Genomic DNA, 15,662 nt, shown 5'->3' on the forward strand with positions numbered 1-15,662 from the left:
TATGCACCATTCGCAGTCCAATGCTTTCGCGCATAAGATCGTCTGTGTTAGGCCGATGAAGGTAAACTAAGTGGACGCAGATAAGACAGTTCTGCCGATTCTCGTTCCAGAACATTGTTGCCGAGGTCGAATGCGGCTGGACACGTGTTTCGAATATCACACAAAGTACAGAGTATGTTGGTAGTACATGGATAAAGCTAAGGCAAGTTTCATCACACCTAGCGCTGGCGGAGCGGGAAAGGTATTCGCAATATGATTTGGGGGTTCGACAGTAATTTGCGGGTATTGTGGGACTCTTTGGGGGTCTTGAGGGGGCACGGATCCCCCCGGATCTGACTGATCAGATCCCGCCTGTTTTTGACCTTTTGGCCAAAGAGTTGCACACCTTAGCTAAGCAAACTGCGGTGTATTGTTACGTATTCTGACTTGACACTTGGCCGGGGGCTAGTTTTCGCTTATGTAATCACAGTTCGGTTAACGTGATCCACGGTCGCCCGAGCGACACGGCCGCGCGAGCGACCCCACCAAACCTCGAAAAATCAGTAATTTTTTACTACCACTAAAACCATGGCATAACTTGAATTTTGCTATTAATTACGTTCAGGGCATCTAGAATATGTATGACCTCTTATCCCGCACCCAGAACATGTCACATGCCGCCGAACCGAGGGCATAGAAGGTAAAGTAGGCTCAACAACCGCATTTGTAGGTACCTCTGGCAAAGATATATCTTTACTTATATCTTCATCCACATAAACCATGTCATCTTCACCACCCTCTAGACCCCCAAAGATACCTTTCTGGGTAGTGAACTTATATATAGTCTCTCGTTTTTTGATCTGTTTCTTATTGGTAGCCTCTAATTGGGCACAGCGATTCTAGAGAAAGATATGGTGGTGGACGACTTTGATGGTCATGTTGTAGGTCTTTTCAATCTCCCTTTTTGTAGGTGAAGAAAGGATTAAAGAAGAAGATTCTAGACCTTGTTTGATCCGAGATTGCGATTTTGCGAATTTTGAGAGAGTCCAGAGAGTATTTGGATCACTATCACTGCCGGAAGAGAGTGGTCGCTAAGAGATGATCTCGAGAGGAGGAAGAGAATCCAGGCGCACATTGAGCTTTTCCAAGACTTTATTAGCATCAAAGGGTGCTAATCCAGTAGCTAAAAAGCTATTTTGTATAGTAGAAGTCTTAAAAGCACCAATTCTCGCATCTGCGATCATTTCAAGGAAATCCTCCTTATCAATAGAGTTAACTCCGTTCCGCATCGAAGTTGAAACCGCTCCTCTATAAAGCCTCTTCAAAACCGAGAAACAGCCCACATCTAAAGGCTGTAAAAGGTGAGAAGCATAAGGAGGCATACAAATTGCGATAATTTGGTTTTCTTCACAAAGCTGGTCAAATTCAGGGGTTAAATGACTCCCATAACCATCGAGGACTAGTAGGCAATATTTTCCCACTCTTATCCCAATATTTGGGATTAAAAGATGTTTCAACCACCATAAACCAATTGTATTAGTAGTCCAGCCATTTTCGCTTATAGTAAGACGTGCTCCTTTTTGATTCGAAAGAAGATAGGGGCGTAGATGCTCTAGAAACTTTTTTCCCTTAAAAATGAAGAGCGGAGGTATAACACTTCCAGAAGCTCGAATACACTCAATCGCAGTTACCCACTCACGATTTCCGGCTTATAAAAGAGCTCTTTTTCCGTGATATTCCGCTGAAGTGATAATTTTTTATGTTGTGCCAATACCCATAGCAAAACCACTCTCATCAAAGTTAAAGATATCGTCTGAAACAATACCCCACTTTTCAATTGTCTTTTGAACCAAATCAAACCATGGTTTAATGATTCGAGGGTCTTCTGAAAGAGCTCTCTGATAGTCATATTTGCGAGAGAGTCGAGTAGAGAGATTTAGGTGTCGTTTGATAAATTGAGAAGGCCAATTAATACCAGTGGTAGATGGTGTGTTTTTCTTTGCACTAAGTAGAAGATTGGCCATATCTCGCAACATAGGCAAAGTAAGAGCTGCTCCTCTTAAATCCATATCAATTACCCAATTCTCTATCGATTGCTCCTCGACTTAGGTGAAGATATGACCAGATGCCCTCTTTTCAGCAGCAGATTCGCGCCCATTGATCCGGGCCTTCAAAGTTGAGACAGGTATCTCAAAAGATCGTGCAGCAGCTGCAGCAGAGAGATATCTACCATCTTTTATAGCTTTGATAGCTAATAAAAGGCGACCCTCTTGCTGTATCAATTTTGCTTTTTTATCAGAGCGTTGAGGTGGCATTTTTGTTGTGGTTAAAATAGATATATTATTATTGAAGTAGGTTTTTGATGGGGTCGCTCGCGCGGCCGTGTCGCTCGGGCGACCGTGGATCACGTTAGGTAACTAACTAGGTAGCCCTGGGGTAGCCTGGACCTCGGGAGGCGTATTAGCAAGCGATCTGTATAGCCCTGGAGTGGACCCGTGGACAAAGAAACCATGGAATTTCATATCAGATCGGCCTTATCTCTATCATTTCTATCATTTCTAGGGCTTTTCATCTAAGTTTTTTCATAGGTTAATACTAACATGGAGTGAACACCTTTCTGTATTAGCAGGTAAGCGTAATGTAGTATATGTGTAACGGGCCAGGGCCACGTTGAGGCTCGGGCTTTGCCCGTGCAGACACCGCACCCGATACTGCCGAACGGGTAGCCTGACCGCCCTAGGGAACACTATACAGCAGTTGACCGCTCCCTTGTTTACGGTTCTCTAAGATTTAGATAAACAGCATGCAGGCACCGCCTAATTGAATCAATTCAGCTGTAGCCCTTCACACTATCTTCTTATAGGGTATACATGAGATTATTGCGAGGGAAACAGGTCAGTGATTCTTATTAGCCAACTGGCTATGCTTAGTACTTGTGTATAGATAACACATGCAAGGTCATCTGAACCTACGGGTCAGTGCCTTCATTACAATATCACACTCCCTTTCGGGTATATGGCATTCCACACTGGCGGTCCCATCCAAAAAGCCGCCAGACACCTTTCCCAGCCATTCAATGCCCCCTTCGCACAAACTGCAGCGGCACGGGCCTCTGAAGAGACAGCGTCGGCGAAGAGGCACTATCATTGAGGATGGACTGTGTCCGACACCTGGCATCCTCCCACGATTCTGATTCTCCTACCGCAAGCTCTATTCGATAGTGTCGAAAAATCATGGTCAATATCGCCACAAATTCCACTTGCGAGAACCTTTTTCCTAGACATCCACGGGCACCGTCACTGAATGGAAGGTAGGACCCTTTTACAGGACTTCTCACAGGGGGAGCTCCAGAGGTGATGTCAAGCGTCTCTTGAGCATCTTTATCTTTGTCCATAGCTACCGGCCAGTCGCACTTGCATCTTATGTCCCAGTTGTGTGGCTGATAGGCTAATGGGTTTTCCCCCAGTACCTCGGATTATGATGCAAGGCATTTAATGATATGTTGACATTGACATCTTCTGGGATAACAAGCGGAGAACCATCCAAGGTTACAATCTGTGTTTTGTGACCAGTCGACTTGTTTATGGCAGTCAATGGGGGATAATGGCGTAAGGTTTCCATCTATATAAACAATAGGTTAGAAACCGCCCTCCTGTGTAGTAAGTCGATATAAGGGCGTGACACATGCCATCACACAATATGGAGCAATCAGCTTCGGTAATAGAATTTCCTCCCTCCATTCTAGTGGATTCGCCGTGTCTTCATCATAATCAATTGCCGCATCAATGTCTTGAATCAACCATTGTTGAATATCGGGGTGCAAAGCCATGAGTATAAGGGAATATTTCAACGAATCGGCAGTTGAATTGGTGCCTGCAAATGCCAAGATAAACATATTGCCCATGACCTCTTCATCTGATAGAAGGTCTTGTTTCTCTCGGTGTTTTTGGCTTTCAGAGGGACAGATACCTTGTCTCACCAGCCCAGTCAGCATATTGCTGGCTTCTCGATAATGGCCAGTAAGCGTCAAGCTCTGCTTCTGCTTCCGTGTTTCAGTCCAAATCAAATTCTCCAGGAAGGTCCGAACACCAGTAGCTGATCCGTGGACAGACCGCCAGCTACTTGGACCATATTTCAGGATGCCGTTAGGAAATATCAGTAGTTTAGTTAAGTTAGTGATCACTTGTTCCATAGCTTCTGCAAACCTAGAGATTCCCCCTACGTTCGGCGGATCCGACTCGTGTGCTTTCCGATTTAAATGTACAGTGACGCCGAAGCCCACCGAGAGAATCACACGGAGGACGAGGAATTCCAAATCAAGTGAAATGTTTGGGACTGTAGAGATAGTGGCGCCGTGATTCGTCCACATGGAGAGTAATTCATTCCCAAGGATGAGGCTCTTCCTCCAGACTTGCTTGTGGATAGTGCTGCCAAATTGCGAAGCCGTAGCCTTCCGGTGCCGCCGCCAGGTCGCTCCTCCAGACTGGTGTGGTAACGCCGCTTAGCTCAAATGAGTCTATGATAATCAGAAGATCCCATTTACCTACCGAAACAACGTTTTCACCAAAGATGTTCAACAAGGCTAGGGTGATGCAGTTTAGTATTTGTATAATAGTCCCCATATCCGGATATCAAGTATGGGACTTACAGTACGGCCAGTTGGGTTTCACAAAGTCATACTTGCTTCTAGTAATGATCTCTGCTGCGAGCTCTGCATCGGCAACTTCGATCGATAAGCAGCCCGGCGAGACCACCAGGAACACATCTCCATACTTCTTGTGAAGCTCATGTTTAGCGACAAATCGCCAATCAGGATACCATAGGTCAAACCACTCCGACTGTCGAAGCCGTAATGGTAGCTGTGAGATAAGCGGCCGGTAGAATCGCTTCGTCAGCTGCCACATTACACCATCTTGTAGAATGGGCATCCAAAAAATGGGCAGGTTCATAGCACGCGCGGCGCAAAGACATTTTAAAGATCGAACAAAAAATTGAAAAGGGTAGTGTAGGATGGCGATGAAAGCAAGAGTTATGATGTATTTCTCCATTTCCAGCCTGATGACAATGATCGGTGTTGTTTTCTTTTACAAGCACAGAAAGATGAGCTCCCCTACTTACGCTGGTCGTATTTGGTTGAAGGACTGGAGATGGAAAGCGTGATTCATTTGAGATAATTTTGCGAATGGTGGGGGATACTCCTTTTTGCTGCAGTCGGTGTGCTGTTGATATTGTCGGTGAAAAATCAGGATCGATGAATCGTTGACCTTTGTACGTGCATTAATGATATGTCATTTATGTTGGGCGGTATTCAATCATACTGCAGGTCAATCATATGTGTTAGACCTTAGCTCGAGGGCAATTGATGAAGAAACCCGGAAATAATTTAATATACTGTCTCTAACAGCAGCTCACTGCTTTTCTGGGAAATAGTATGACTTAATTTGGACTTCGGTCTGATATTGGGTGCAGTCTCTATATTATCTACCAGACATAGATGCGCCTGAGAAATGGGTTCTTATGCAGTGGAACAGTGTTAAAGTTAAACTTGCATTTCTCGCAATGGAGATATGTATGGTGTGCGTCTGGTAATGTGATTTATGTGGGTGCAACCATTTGTACACCGCTACTTCGTGGTTACATACACTGACGAAAGTATCATATGTACCAGTACCCACCTATGGACTGATATACAGCTACCCACGTAGTTAATGAAGCCTACTGCCATTCTCCGTTGAGCTCAATCCCAATCCACCACTATGGGCACTATATCCATAATGCCCTGGGCATTTGCTATTGTGCCGGGTATTTTGACTTACCTATTCGGCTTAATCATGTACCGGGTGCGGTTAAGCCCAATTGCGGCTTTCCCCGGGCCATTATTAGCCCGCACTACATATTGGTACGAGTTCTACTATAATTGGATCAAATGCGGCCAGTATTACCTCAAAATCGAGGAAATGCATCAGAGATATGGTGAGATCCTCTTATGATCATGGGCGTTTTTCTTTGGATTATATTTGAATGCTTATGGTTCATGTGCATGCCCGATCGTTCGAGTCACTCCCACAGAACTCCACATACGAGAACCCCGTTACTATAACCAGCTCTTTGTAACACATGCTGTGAGAAAGTCCAATGCCTACACTCGTTTTACGCAAGGAGCAGGCTTTGACGGTAGGTGGATTCATCCTCCTTCTAGATTCCCGTCCAAATCAACATACTATGATTACTAGGGGGAAGAAGTTTTGCTCTATATGGCTAAGTCGCATTTAGACATCACTGCTATTTCAATATCACACGATATCCACCGTATTGTGCGAGCGCCAATGAACCCTTTCTTTTCCAGATCAGGGCTTCGTCGCGTCGAATATAAGGTCGTGGAACGTGTTCGAAAACTATGCTTGAGGCTAGAATCGGAAGCAAACACAGGCAATCCGGTCAATTTCAACGATGCATTCGCCTCCTTGGCAACTGGTAAGCTCAATTCATCGCTGGACAGGCTTTGCTGATAATTGTGTCGGTAGACGTGGCTTCCGCAATCTTTCACGAAGAACCTAGCAACTTCCTAGAGGATGAGAAATTCAATGCAAGATGGTATAGATCTCAACACTTGGCTTGTACAAAGAGCGAGTATTAATTTCTGACACAACCTTTAGGTGGGAAATATTAAGAATGGGCCTTACGACGGTTCCGCTTCTTGTGGAGCTTCCATGGATAGCGCGGTATATTTAACACTTGAATGAATCTAACCAGGACTTAGAGACATAATTGACCATGAAACAGAGCCATCACTACACCAGTTATCAAACTACTTACGGAGAGGTTGACTAATTGGCGAATATGGGATGACGTGAGCCTATCGACCTACCGATATGACAACTGACTTGTACTGATCACCCGCAGAAATCCCGGCGACAGATCCAAATTACACGAACACGGCCCTCGGCTACAGCTAAAACTCGCTCTGATAGAACTGTAATGGATAGTCTTGTCCACGATACCCAGGTCACATCAATCCTTGGAGAAAAAGGCTTCGTGCGTTTATCCCAGGTAAGCATTTTCTCATGTTCTCTACAAACGAGTCACGGCCAACTCAAGAGGGCAGCTTATCCAGCAAGCTGGGACGCATAATGTATCCAAGACGTTGGCTATCATTGTCTACTTTTTGCTGCGGCATGAAGATCAGCAGGAGGCGTTACGCAGGGCTCTGGAGCCGCTTTTTGCAGGCGATGCAGCCCAGGCCGCCCCTTCCCTACAACAAATGGAAAGGGTGCCGTATTTGACAGCATGTATAAAAGAGGGGTTGAGGTATGCCTTTTCCTGGCTTGAATACGAAAATCTTCTATAAACTTATTCATGGTAGGCTAGCGGCCGGGAGCCTAAATCGATTTCCACGGGTATCGCCCGATGCAGAGCTAAGCTTCAAAGACTGGACAATTCCAAAAGGGGTATGCCATAAATACCAAAGCATCTTTTATTTGTCCTCTTTAATTGGAGCTGAACACACATTGCGTATTTAGACTGCCGTCTCCATGACCCCCTACTGGATACATATGGACCCTGAAGTCTTCCCAGATCCTGGAAGCTTCAATCCGTCGCGCTGGCTTGCAGATCCAGCGAAGCTGGCAACCATGCATCGCCACTTCGTCCCCTTTTCCAAAGGGTCACGAGCATGTTTGGGGAAAGAGTGAGGACCCAGAATATCTCCATACGGAAAACATGAGACAAGCTGACAAGAAATACCACTACTTCATATGTATAGTCTTGCCTATATGCAAATGTACCACGCTCTCGCACAGCTCTTCCGACCCGAGATGCCGCAGATGATAGCATATGATACGGAAGAAAGGGACATAATGCCAGTTCTAGGGCTTATGTTTTCTTTGCCAGAGCTGGATGCTCGAGGATTGAGGGTAATGCTGTACAACAAGACCTCGTTTAGGGCATTCGACGCCGAAGATGGCAGCTTCGGCCCAAATCGAAATATACATGGAGTAAGTGTAAGACCCCGTTACGAGGGTCTTGGGACTTAGGTGGATTCGGGCAATAGAATGGAGAAAGCAGTAGACAGGTTTAATGCTGAACTAATCGCTGGAGTCCAAGACTCCAGCCTCTGAACTGTTTATATACAAATGTGGGGTCATGTGAGGTCATGAGCCCTCGCATTGCGGGTCTCAGCCCTGGGTCCAGTTCGCACCTGCGAGATATAGATCGTCAGACCTGCTTAGTACTTGGGTCCTGACATAAATCAAAGGCATTTCTCGCATTGGATGCCTTTCTCACCCGCATTCTCAAAGCACAAGCCACCAGTGCATTGAGCGCTACAGGTATCCCAATTAGAATAACTTCCTTCCTTGCAGACCGGAGTGGTAGGCCGTGTAACACAGCCACTGCAGACAATCGTCAAGTTCGTCGGGCTTTGGGTACAAGAGCTGTTCTCTTCAGCACAGAATAATTTGCATTGACGCATGTCCTGATAGAGGCCCTCGATACAACTATCCCACGGGCCACTTGCCGAAAGCGCACCTACGCTTGACATCCTCACAGTATTGGTCATGTCGGGCTCGAAGGTTTTAGATGTATTGATCACAGATGGCTCCCACCCGTCCGGAGGAGCGTCCAGATGCATTTCCGTGATATCCGCCCCAGAAATTGTAACTTCATCCCCGGAAGCAGGCCTAGCCGGCCTGGGCTTTGGCTGAGGCGGACTGGAGAGTTTGAACGTCTGCTGGAGGTAAATTGACAAAGCCGCGAGAGCATAAGATTCTGCGTTTATAGCTGCATCTTCTGGTTCTAATCGGCCTAGTCTGACGAGAGTCCTGGGATCATACTCGATGTCAATGCATTTGGGCTGTGAGACTGTTTTCCTCCAGTGGTACGTCTCGTGAAACAGACTTCGTGGCCGAACGACCTTCCAGTAGTCTATCGTTTGCTGCATAACTTTGTCATTGCGAGCTGAAACCACCATTTCCGTCAGGCTTCTCATACGAGTGAAAAAAATCGGACAAAACACGACATAATGGGCAGACCAAAGCGATCCAAGATCGTCCCATGTATATGCAGACACGCCCTGTTTCGCACACTTCAAGTTGTCGTTTTGGGGCTTCTTCCCTCCAGGTACCTTGGATTCATCACAATAGAAGTAGGCATAGGTTGAACCAGGGGGCTGGAAGAAATTTGAGGAATGAACGAGATATTCCCTCTCAATGTTTCCTGAAGTTGATTGAGTCATATTAGCGCTGTTCAGTGATTGTGGTTGAGTTGGCTGTTACTTTGTAACTGTCCCTTTCCAGTAACCCAAGAACTAGTAGAATTTTCAGCGATTTGAACCTCTAACTTTGGAGGGATCCATACTAATCGTCCTTCGATTTAGGGCCAAAATATAAGCTCATGGCGTCTTGCCATTTGCTGCCTGGTGACCATTGATAATGTCCTTGAGCTAGCTCTGAGGCTTCTTGCCAGGCTTGAGTGACGATCTTTTGCTGAGCCTTCGTGCAGGCATAGAGGTACGGATTAACAGTTGATTCAATAGTCGCGGTGCTAAATGCACCGGATGCAGTAGAAGTTGGAGGATCTGAGGAAGTTGCATCGGATTCAAACTGTTCGAGGTCGACAGCCCATTCCACCACGCCTCCTAGGTTCATTCCTTTATACAGCGTAGTGCGTGACTCCCTGATTTTGGCATCCATGTATGACACCCATTAGTCGGAGTCGTAGACAAGAATGTTGCTGTTGCTATCTTTGTCTACCCAAGCCTTGGCGGTTTTGTCGTTCTTGATGATCTCATAAATTTCCGCATCTGCAAGCAAACCAGGGGTATTTGTGCAGCGCCCAGGAGTTGCACCTGATTCTTTGCCTGTATAAGTGCACATGGGACCAGTACATCCGGCGGAAGTCATCTGGAAAGATCGTCCATAATTGCTGAGTCCGACAACGACCTTGTTCGACTTAACCCCTGCCTTGGTGATCATGGCTAAGGAATTGAGCGTCTCCGTTAGGTTCACATGAGATCGGAGGCAGTTCCCCCCAGGACAGCCTGGATCTGACCAGGAACTGCCATGGTCCCACTGTCCGTGAAGATCATATGTCATGTATACCCAGTAGTCGAGAGCAGCGTCCATGTCAGCCACTGGATATCCTCTCAAATACCAATAGGATGCTGGGGCTGCCACCGATATGCTCTTATCTGGAAGTTTCTTCCGTAGTGTCGACAAAAACGAAGAATAATTCTGGCCATCATCGTCGTTTCCCTATACCAAGAATATCAGGCTCGCCCGGATAGTCCCAGTCAAAGTCGACACCATCCAGATCCCACTCCTTGACGAAGCTAGCTACGTTGGTTGCAAAGCTTTCGCGGTTATTCGATGTGACGGCCTGACGAAACACATTGTAGGTTGCATTCTCAGTACTAAACGCCCAGCCTAAGATAACCATTAGCAGATGCAATTTGGTCAACATATGCAACACGACGAACCTCCCAGAGAAACCTGTGAGATATGGATCAGTCAGTTAATATCAATACTATGGAAAAACACTCACAATACGCTTCACACCCTTCAGCTGTACGAACTGGTTAAATGCGACTCTGTATTTATCAATGTCCACCTCAAAGCTACTGGAGACGGCTCCGAAGGCAAAGTGCACATGGGTATATTTAGATGTGTCAATCTGATTGACACCCAAGTTCAAACAAGAACGATCCATGCCAAATGACTCCCAATAGGCGATTCGACGAAACGTGCTCGGTGCAGAACCGTTATTAGCGATATCAGTGCCGCAATTGGAGATACACCCATTGGTGCCTGCTGCAGCTGTTCCAGGGGCGCCAGTTCCTGTATCAGTGCAGTACTCCGAGGTGATACCGCACTGGCCCCATACATCACAGCAGGAGTTCAGAGGACAGGGATTCAGATCGGCCAGCTTGGTTCCATTCTTAGGCTGAACTGTTCCTGATACTTGGGGGCCACAAACGGCGTTTTTCACAGTTGCGGGCAACGGCGGTGTACCTCCACTCAGGCATATGTTTGCTCCTTTCTGGATTCTGCTGCACCCCGTCCAGCCCCATGTATCTTCGTTGTAGGACTCAATTTTCTTGGTAGTGATAGCATTGCTGGCTGCAATCACGGCACAAGTTTCTCCATCCTGAACCTTATAGGAAGCGCAAGAGCCATCTGAGCCCTTTTCAGGGACAGCCAGTCCTCCAGAGGTACAACACACTTTTTGTCCCACCTGGAGGGTTGAACAGAGTTTGTCACCTGGGTTGTACTTGGTGAAATCGTTGGCAGAAATTGCACACTTTGCTGCCAGAGCGCCGCAACCGTCCCCCAATCCCACATTGACGGTCCTGCAGCCACTTCGTGGTATCAGCTGCGAGATACCTGCCTCTAGAGGCAGGCTGTAAGCCAAGCCATGGAACACAAGAGTAGCTGAGACTATCGTTCCAAGGAGAATGGACTCAATCTTTCCGGGTCTCATTTCAACTGCGCACTTAGCGAATGATGCGCAACAGGACGGAATATATTCGAATTCTCAACGGAATCCGTTCGAGGCAGAACAAGTAGACAAACAGAAACCCAACAAGAAGTTATCTAAACAAAGGAGTTGTATCATTCGAGGACTCGATCTAGTTGGCACTTTATAGATTCAAATTTTGTCCCAATTTTTTCAAGCTCTGGCAAGTTAGCCCACCTTGTCTCTCAGTCTTGCCGAGGTCCCATTGGCAAAGGTCGTTAATGCCTCAAGACAAGCATGCTATTCAAGTGAGTGTGGATGCGACTGGAGCGAAGTTGCTATGACCGACCCAGAAAAAATTTCCTGAGTCGACGCTAAGCTCACGATAAAGACCTCATATGATCCGAATAGACACCAATGCAATGACATCCCTGTAGGGGGTGAAAACTCGTCTCGAAGTATACATCTGCCTTAGCTTGGCTAGAGAAATATCCCTCGTCAGGTATGGGCCGAGGGAGTATTGTTTCAAAGTAGCGCAGCTACGGGTGATAGTCAATTTGGTCTATAGTATCCCGTCGCATGAACTATAAACGACAGCACGAGATCTTGAGGTAGCTTTGTGGGACTTAAACACTATTTCCCACAATTAGATGATTTCTTGCCTTTCTGTCACTTCGCCAGTATCTCGAGGACTGCCATATCAATGCAGTAGAAAACAGCACATGGTAAATAGGACAGGACACGCCATACAAATCTCGCAAGTTAGGGGCGAAACCTTCCGCCTGAGGGTCGCATGAAAATATACAACAATGGCTCCACATAAGTCTAGTCTAATTCCCGTTTCCATTCCCTCCCGCCTTGGCAATGCTTTCTTGATGCAACATTAAAGTCTACCTAGGCGATTACAGGAAGCAAACGCCCCTAATTTAGTAGTCTAGCTTTCTTAGCCGCATTGCTTTACTTGTTTTATTCTTTCATTTGCATGTGGAATTCGCGCAATATTCGGCACAATGGATTGAAGGATCGTGTGTTTTCAGGTTGAATATAGTACCATTTCATATGCTCATAAATTTGATATTATTAGGGTTTAAAGATTGAAAATTCAATCTGGAAGGAAATCCGAGCCTACATGACCTACGGCTCGAGGTAACAAGATGCCGGCATTACCTTACGAATACTGCATGAGACCGGGTCTATTTTGATCCCACCCGATGTCTTTTACCAGACCCATGATGGCGAAACAAGGGGTAATGAAAGACAGAGTTTTCGATACCGTCCTTGGTCGATAGAAATTGGTATTTGACAGCAGACAGTGATCTGACGCTATTCGACGTTTAAGACGTACTGATACCCAACCTCCCTCTCACAAGAAATTCTGTATTAACCCCGTGACCATGATGCTTCTGTGGTGGCTGTGCTCCTTGACACACTCCGTGTCTCTTGTGAGTGCTGATTCCGATTGTATCGGTACATGGTGTGACACATGCCTACCCGTTACTGTTCACGATGCACCCGGGGTTGGTTTCGATCTGACACCTCTGTATGGGTAAGTACATCGGTCCTTTATTTCTTATAAAGGCAAATATCTAATAGTTTCTAGGACGGCCGTGGTGAATTATTACAATGGAACTGTTGTTGAGGTTGCTAAGATTCCGGGGAACCTGGAATACCTCGAGCTTATGGCACGCCTCGCTAAATCTAAGCCATTACTGCAATCAACTCGAAATCTTATACACGAACTTCCATCCTGCTTAGTGGAATATCTCTTCCCGAGCGTCTCGTCGCCCTGGAGAGACTGGTGGCGTTGGCTGAACATGAAACTTGGCCGACCGATAAAAGCAGATGGTGTCGAAATCATTAGTGATTTACTCCGAGAACTAAAAATCGCCACCGAAAAGGCAATTTCCCAGCCTCTGGATAGGGTTGCCGTTACAGAGTGGATAATATTCTCGAGAATGATCAAGACCAAAGCGTATTTTGGGATCGTGTCCGTTCACAACTCCAGATCCTTCCTCGGGAGTTCAAATATACTATCACGCATATCCTGCTAGCTGGCGAAAGCGTCACACACCCTCGCTTCCTAGCTTCCCTCAGAGAGTCTATGTCAGATCTCTCTCTTAGTCCTACTACGGCCAAAATTCAACTCGCGATAGATCCAACTTTTGCAGCAGCGCGGGGTGCAGCACTTTACGCACGAAGGCGCCAAGAGGTGCCGAGTGACTGCTATGAAAAATTAGAATGCGAAGAAATGAGGTCACGCGAGCGTTTACGCACTTTGACGCGAGAGGAACTTCGGTAAAAAGGATTCAATAGCTATACTGATGCTCATAGATACTGTCGGTGAACTCCCAGGGATTATCCCCTGTTTATTTGTAATGCTTTAGTCATGTTAGAAGCCCTATAAATTGCCAAAACCAGGGTAAATAAGAAAGAGATTTCACACTCTCTTATTGGCTAGGCCCAGATAGCATTTTAACAGATACCTTTGATAGTTCTATATCTGCAAATGTTAACTATTAGTTTCCCACATACATTTTGCACATCCTGTGTTCAGACCATACCTAAAGTCCAGGAGATCTCGGGTCTGGTGGATCCGGACTACCCGTAACTTTTAATGTCGGTATGCTCACTCGCCCTGGCCAATAAGAATGTATGAATGCTCTGTCTTTTATTACCCCTGGTTCTGGCAATTTATAACGTGGATCCCGGCGGGTTCGTCATCCCACTTCAAATCTTCCGCCCATACCTAGCCACCTATCTTTAAACGCCTACCATGCCCCCAAAACGGAGTCAAAAAGCTCAAAAATCAATCGAGCAGGAAGGCAGGATCTTATTAGCTATCAAAGCTATTCAGAATGGCAGAATCACCACGATCGCTGCTGCTGCTCGCTCTTTCGATGTCCCCCGCACAACTCTTGCAGATCGGATGAAAGGCATTTCTAATTTGTATGAAGCAAGGGGTACAGGCCATAAATTCACGCAACTAGAAGAGGAATCAATTCAGGATTGGTTAATCTCTATAGATCAGAGAGGCGCCGCGCTTACAATCGCGATGTTAAGAGATATGGCTAATTTACTGCTTAAACACCGCGGAGATAATGCCCCCCAGACCGTTGGCAAAAATTGGCCAACACAATATATCAAACGACATCCTGAGCTTACTACTCGATTCTCTCGCAAATATGACTACAAACGTGCCCTAATAGAAGACCCAAATACTATTATTGAGTGGTTCAATCTTGTCGAAAAAACGATTACTTAATATGGTATCACTTCGGATGATATCTATAACTTTGACGAGTCAGGGTTTACGATGGGAGTCAGTGCGACGACGAAGGTTATTACCCAGTCATTTTACACCGGTCGGAGGGGCGTTTTACAAGCTGGTAATCGTGAATAGGTGACTGTCGTTGAATCAATCTGTGCCTCCGGGCGAGCGCTCCCACCATACGTTATCTTTAAAGGCAAAAACTTCATGGAACGATGGTTTGACGACCTTCTAAAGCATTGGGCTCTTAATGTTAGTCCAAATGGTTAGACAAGTAACGAAATTGGCGTTGATTGGCTCCGAAAACACTTTATTCCGCATACAATAAGTCAGACAAAAGGGAAACATCGTCTTTTGGTCCTCGATAGCCACGATAGTCATCTTACAGCAACATTCGATAAGATTTGCCAGGAAAACAGCATCATACCAATCTATATGCTTCCGCATGCCTCTCATCTTTTACAGCCTCTTGATGTTGGTTGTTTTGCTGTGTTAAAGCGCTCTTATGGAACTCGGGTTACGGAATATACCCGGTTAGGTATCGATTCTATCGAAAAAGACGACTTCCTTAATATCTTTCCAGCGGCTCGTAACGACTTATTTAAGGAGTTAATCATTGAGAATGCCTTCGCAGCTACTGGTTTAGTGCCATTAGACCCTGATCGGGTGTTATCAAAGCTAAACATTCGTCTTCAATCTCCGCCTCTACCAGATCGACCAGTTTCACAAGGTTCAACATTAGGTAGTAATATCTCTACCGGCATCCCTCGGACGACTAAGCAGCTAGAAAAACGCAAATCTAGGCTCAATTCTGGTCTAAGCTCGGCTGCTGATAAGATCTCTTCGCCTACAAAACGTGATCTTCAACGGTTTTACAATATGTCGGTTAAGCTAGTTCACGAGCACATCTTAATGCGGGATGAGATTAAGCGTTTACGGGAGGGAAATAGAAAACAGATAAAAA

At 45.9% G+C, this 15,662-nt stretch overlaps 5 protein-coding genes across 5 annotated transcripts; 2 read left to right on the plus strand and 3 right to left on the minus strand.

The window, feature by feature from the left end:
* Window positions 1–3,616: 3,616 nt before the first annotated feature.
* Window positions 3,617–5,144, minus strand: N7529_007378 (cytochrome P450; the record flags this gene model as incomplete). The annotated part of the gene is made up of 4 exons (XM_057242905.1): window positions 3,617–4,462; window positions 4,527–4,561; window positions 4,628–5,034; window positions 5,098–5,144. The coding sequence occupies 4 exons, from the start codon at window positions 5,142–5,144 to the stop codon at window positions 3,617–3,619; spliced, it is 1,335 nt and encodes a 444-aa protein (XP_057094443.1).
* Window positions 5,145–5,753: 609 nt separating this feature from the next.
* Window positions 5,754–5,969, plus strand: N7529_007379 (cytochrome P450; the record flags this gene model as incomplete). Its single annotated transcript, XM_057242906.1, has 1 exon — window positions 5,754–5,969. The coding sequence occupies one exon, from the start codon at window positions 5,754–5,756 to the stop codon at window positions 5,967–5,969; it is 216 nt and encodes a 71-aa protein (XP_057094444.1).
* A 145-nt stretch (window positions 5,970–6,114) lies between these two features.
* N7529_007380 (cytochrome P450) lies at window positions 6,115–7,670 on the plus strand (the record flags this gene model as incomplete). Its single annotated transcript, XM_057242907.1, has 9 exons — window positions 6,115–6,153; window positions 6,213–6,453; window positions 6,504–6,573; window positions 6,636–6,701; window positions 6,763–6,829; window positions 6,883–7,029; window positions 7,085–7,287; window positions 7,343–7,427; window positions 7,500–7,670. 9 exons carry the CDS (start codon window positions 6,115–6,117, stop codon window positions 7,668–7,670), a joined length of 1,089 nt encoding a protein of 362 aa, XP_057094445.1.
* Window positions 7,671–8,315: 645 nt separating this feature from the next.
* On the minus strand, window positions 8,316–9,668 carry N7529_007381 (uncharacterized protein; the record flags this gene model as incomplete). The annotated part of the gene is made up of 3 exons (XM_057242908.1): window positions 8,316–8,369; window positions 8,510–9,218; window positions 9,334–9,668. The coding sequence occupies 3 exons, from the start codon at window positions 9,666–9,668 to the stop codon at window positions 8,316–8,318; spliced, it is 1,098 nt and encodes a 365-aa protein (XP_057094446.1).
* Window positions 9,669–9,680: 12 nt separating this feature from the next.
* Window positions 9,681–11,454, minus strand: N7529_007382 (uncharacterized protein; the record flags this gene model as incomplete). The annotated part of the gene is made up of 4 exons (XM_057242909.1): window positions 9,681–10,108; window positions 10,236–10,400; window positions 10,454–10,466; window positions 10,519–11,454. 4 exons carry the CDS (start codon window positions 11,452–11,454, stop codon window positions 9,681–9,683), a joined length of 1,542 nt encoding a protein of 513 aa, XP_057094447.1.
* Between the last annotated feature and the right edge of the window lie 4,208 nt (window positions 11,455–15,662).

This window comes from Penicillium soppii (genome assembly GCF_028829465.1).
Source record: "Penicillium soppii strain IBT 18220 chromosome Unknown utg000006l, whole genome shotgun sequence".
NCBI lineage: Eukaryota > Fungi > Ascomycota > Eurotiomycetes > Eurotiales > Aspergillaceae > Penicillium > Penicillium soppii.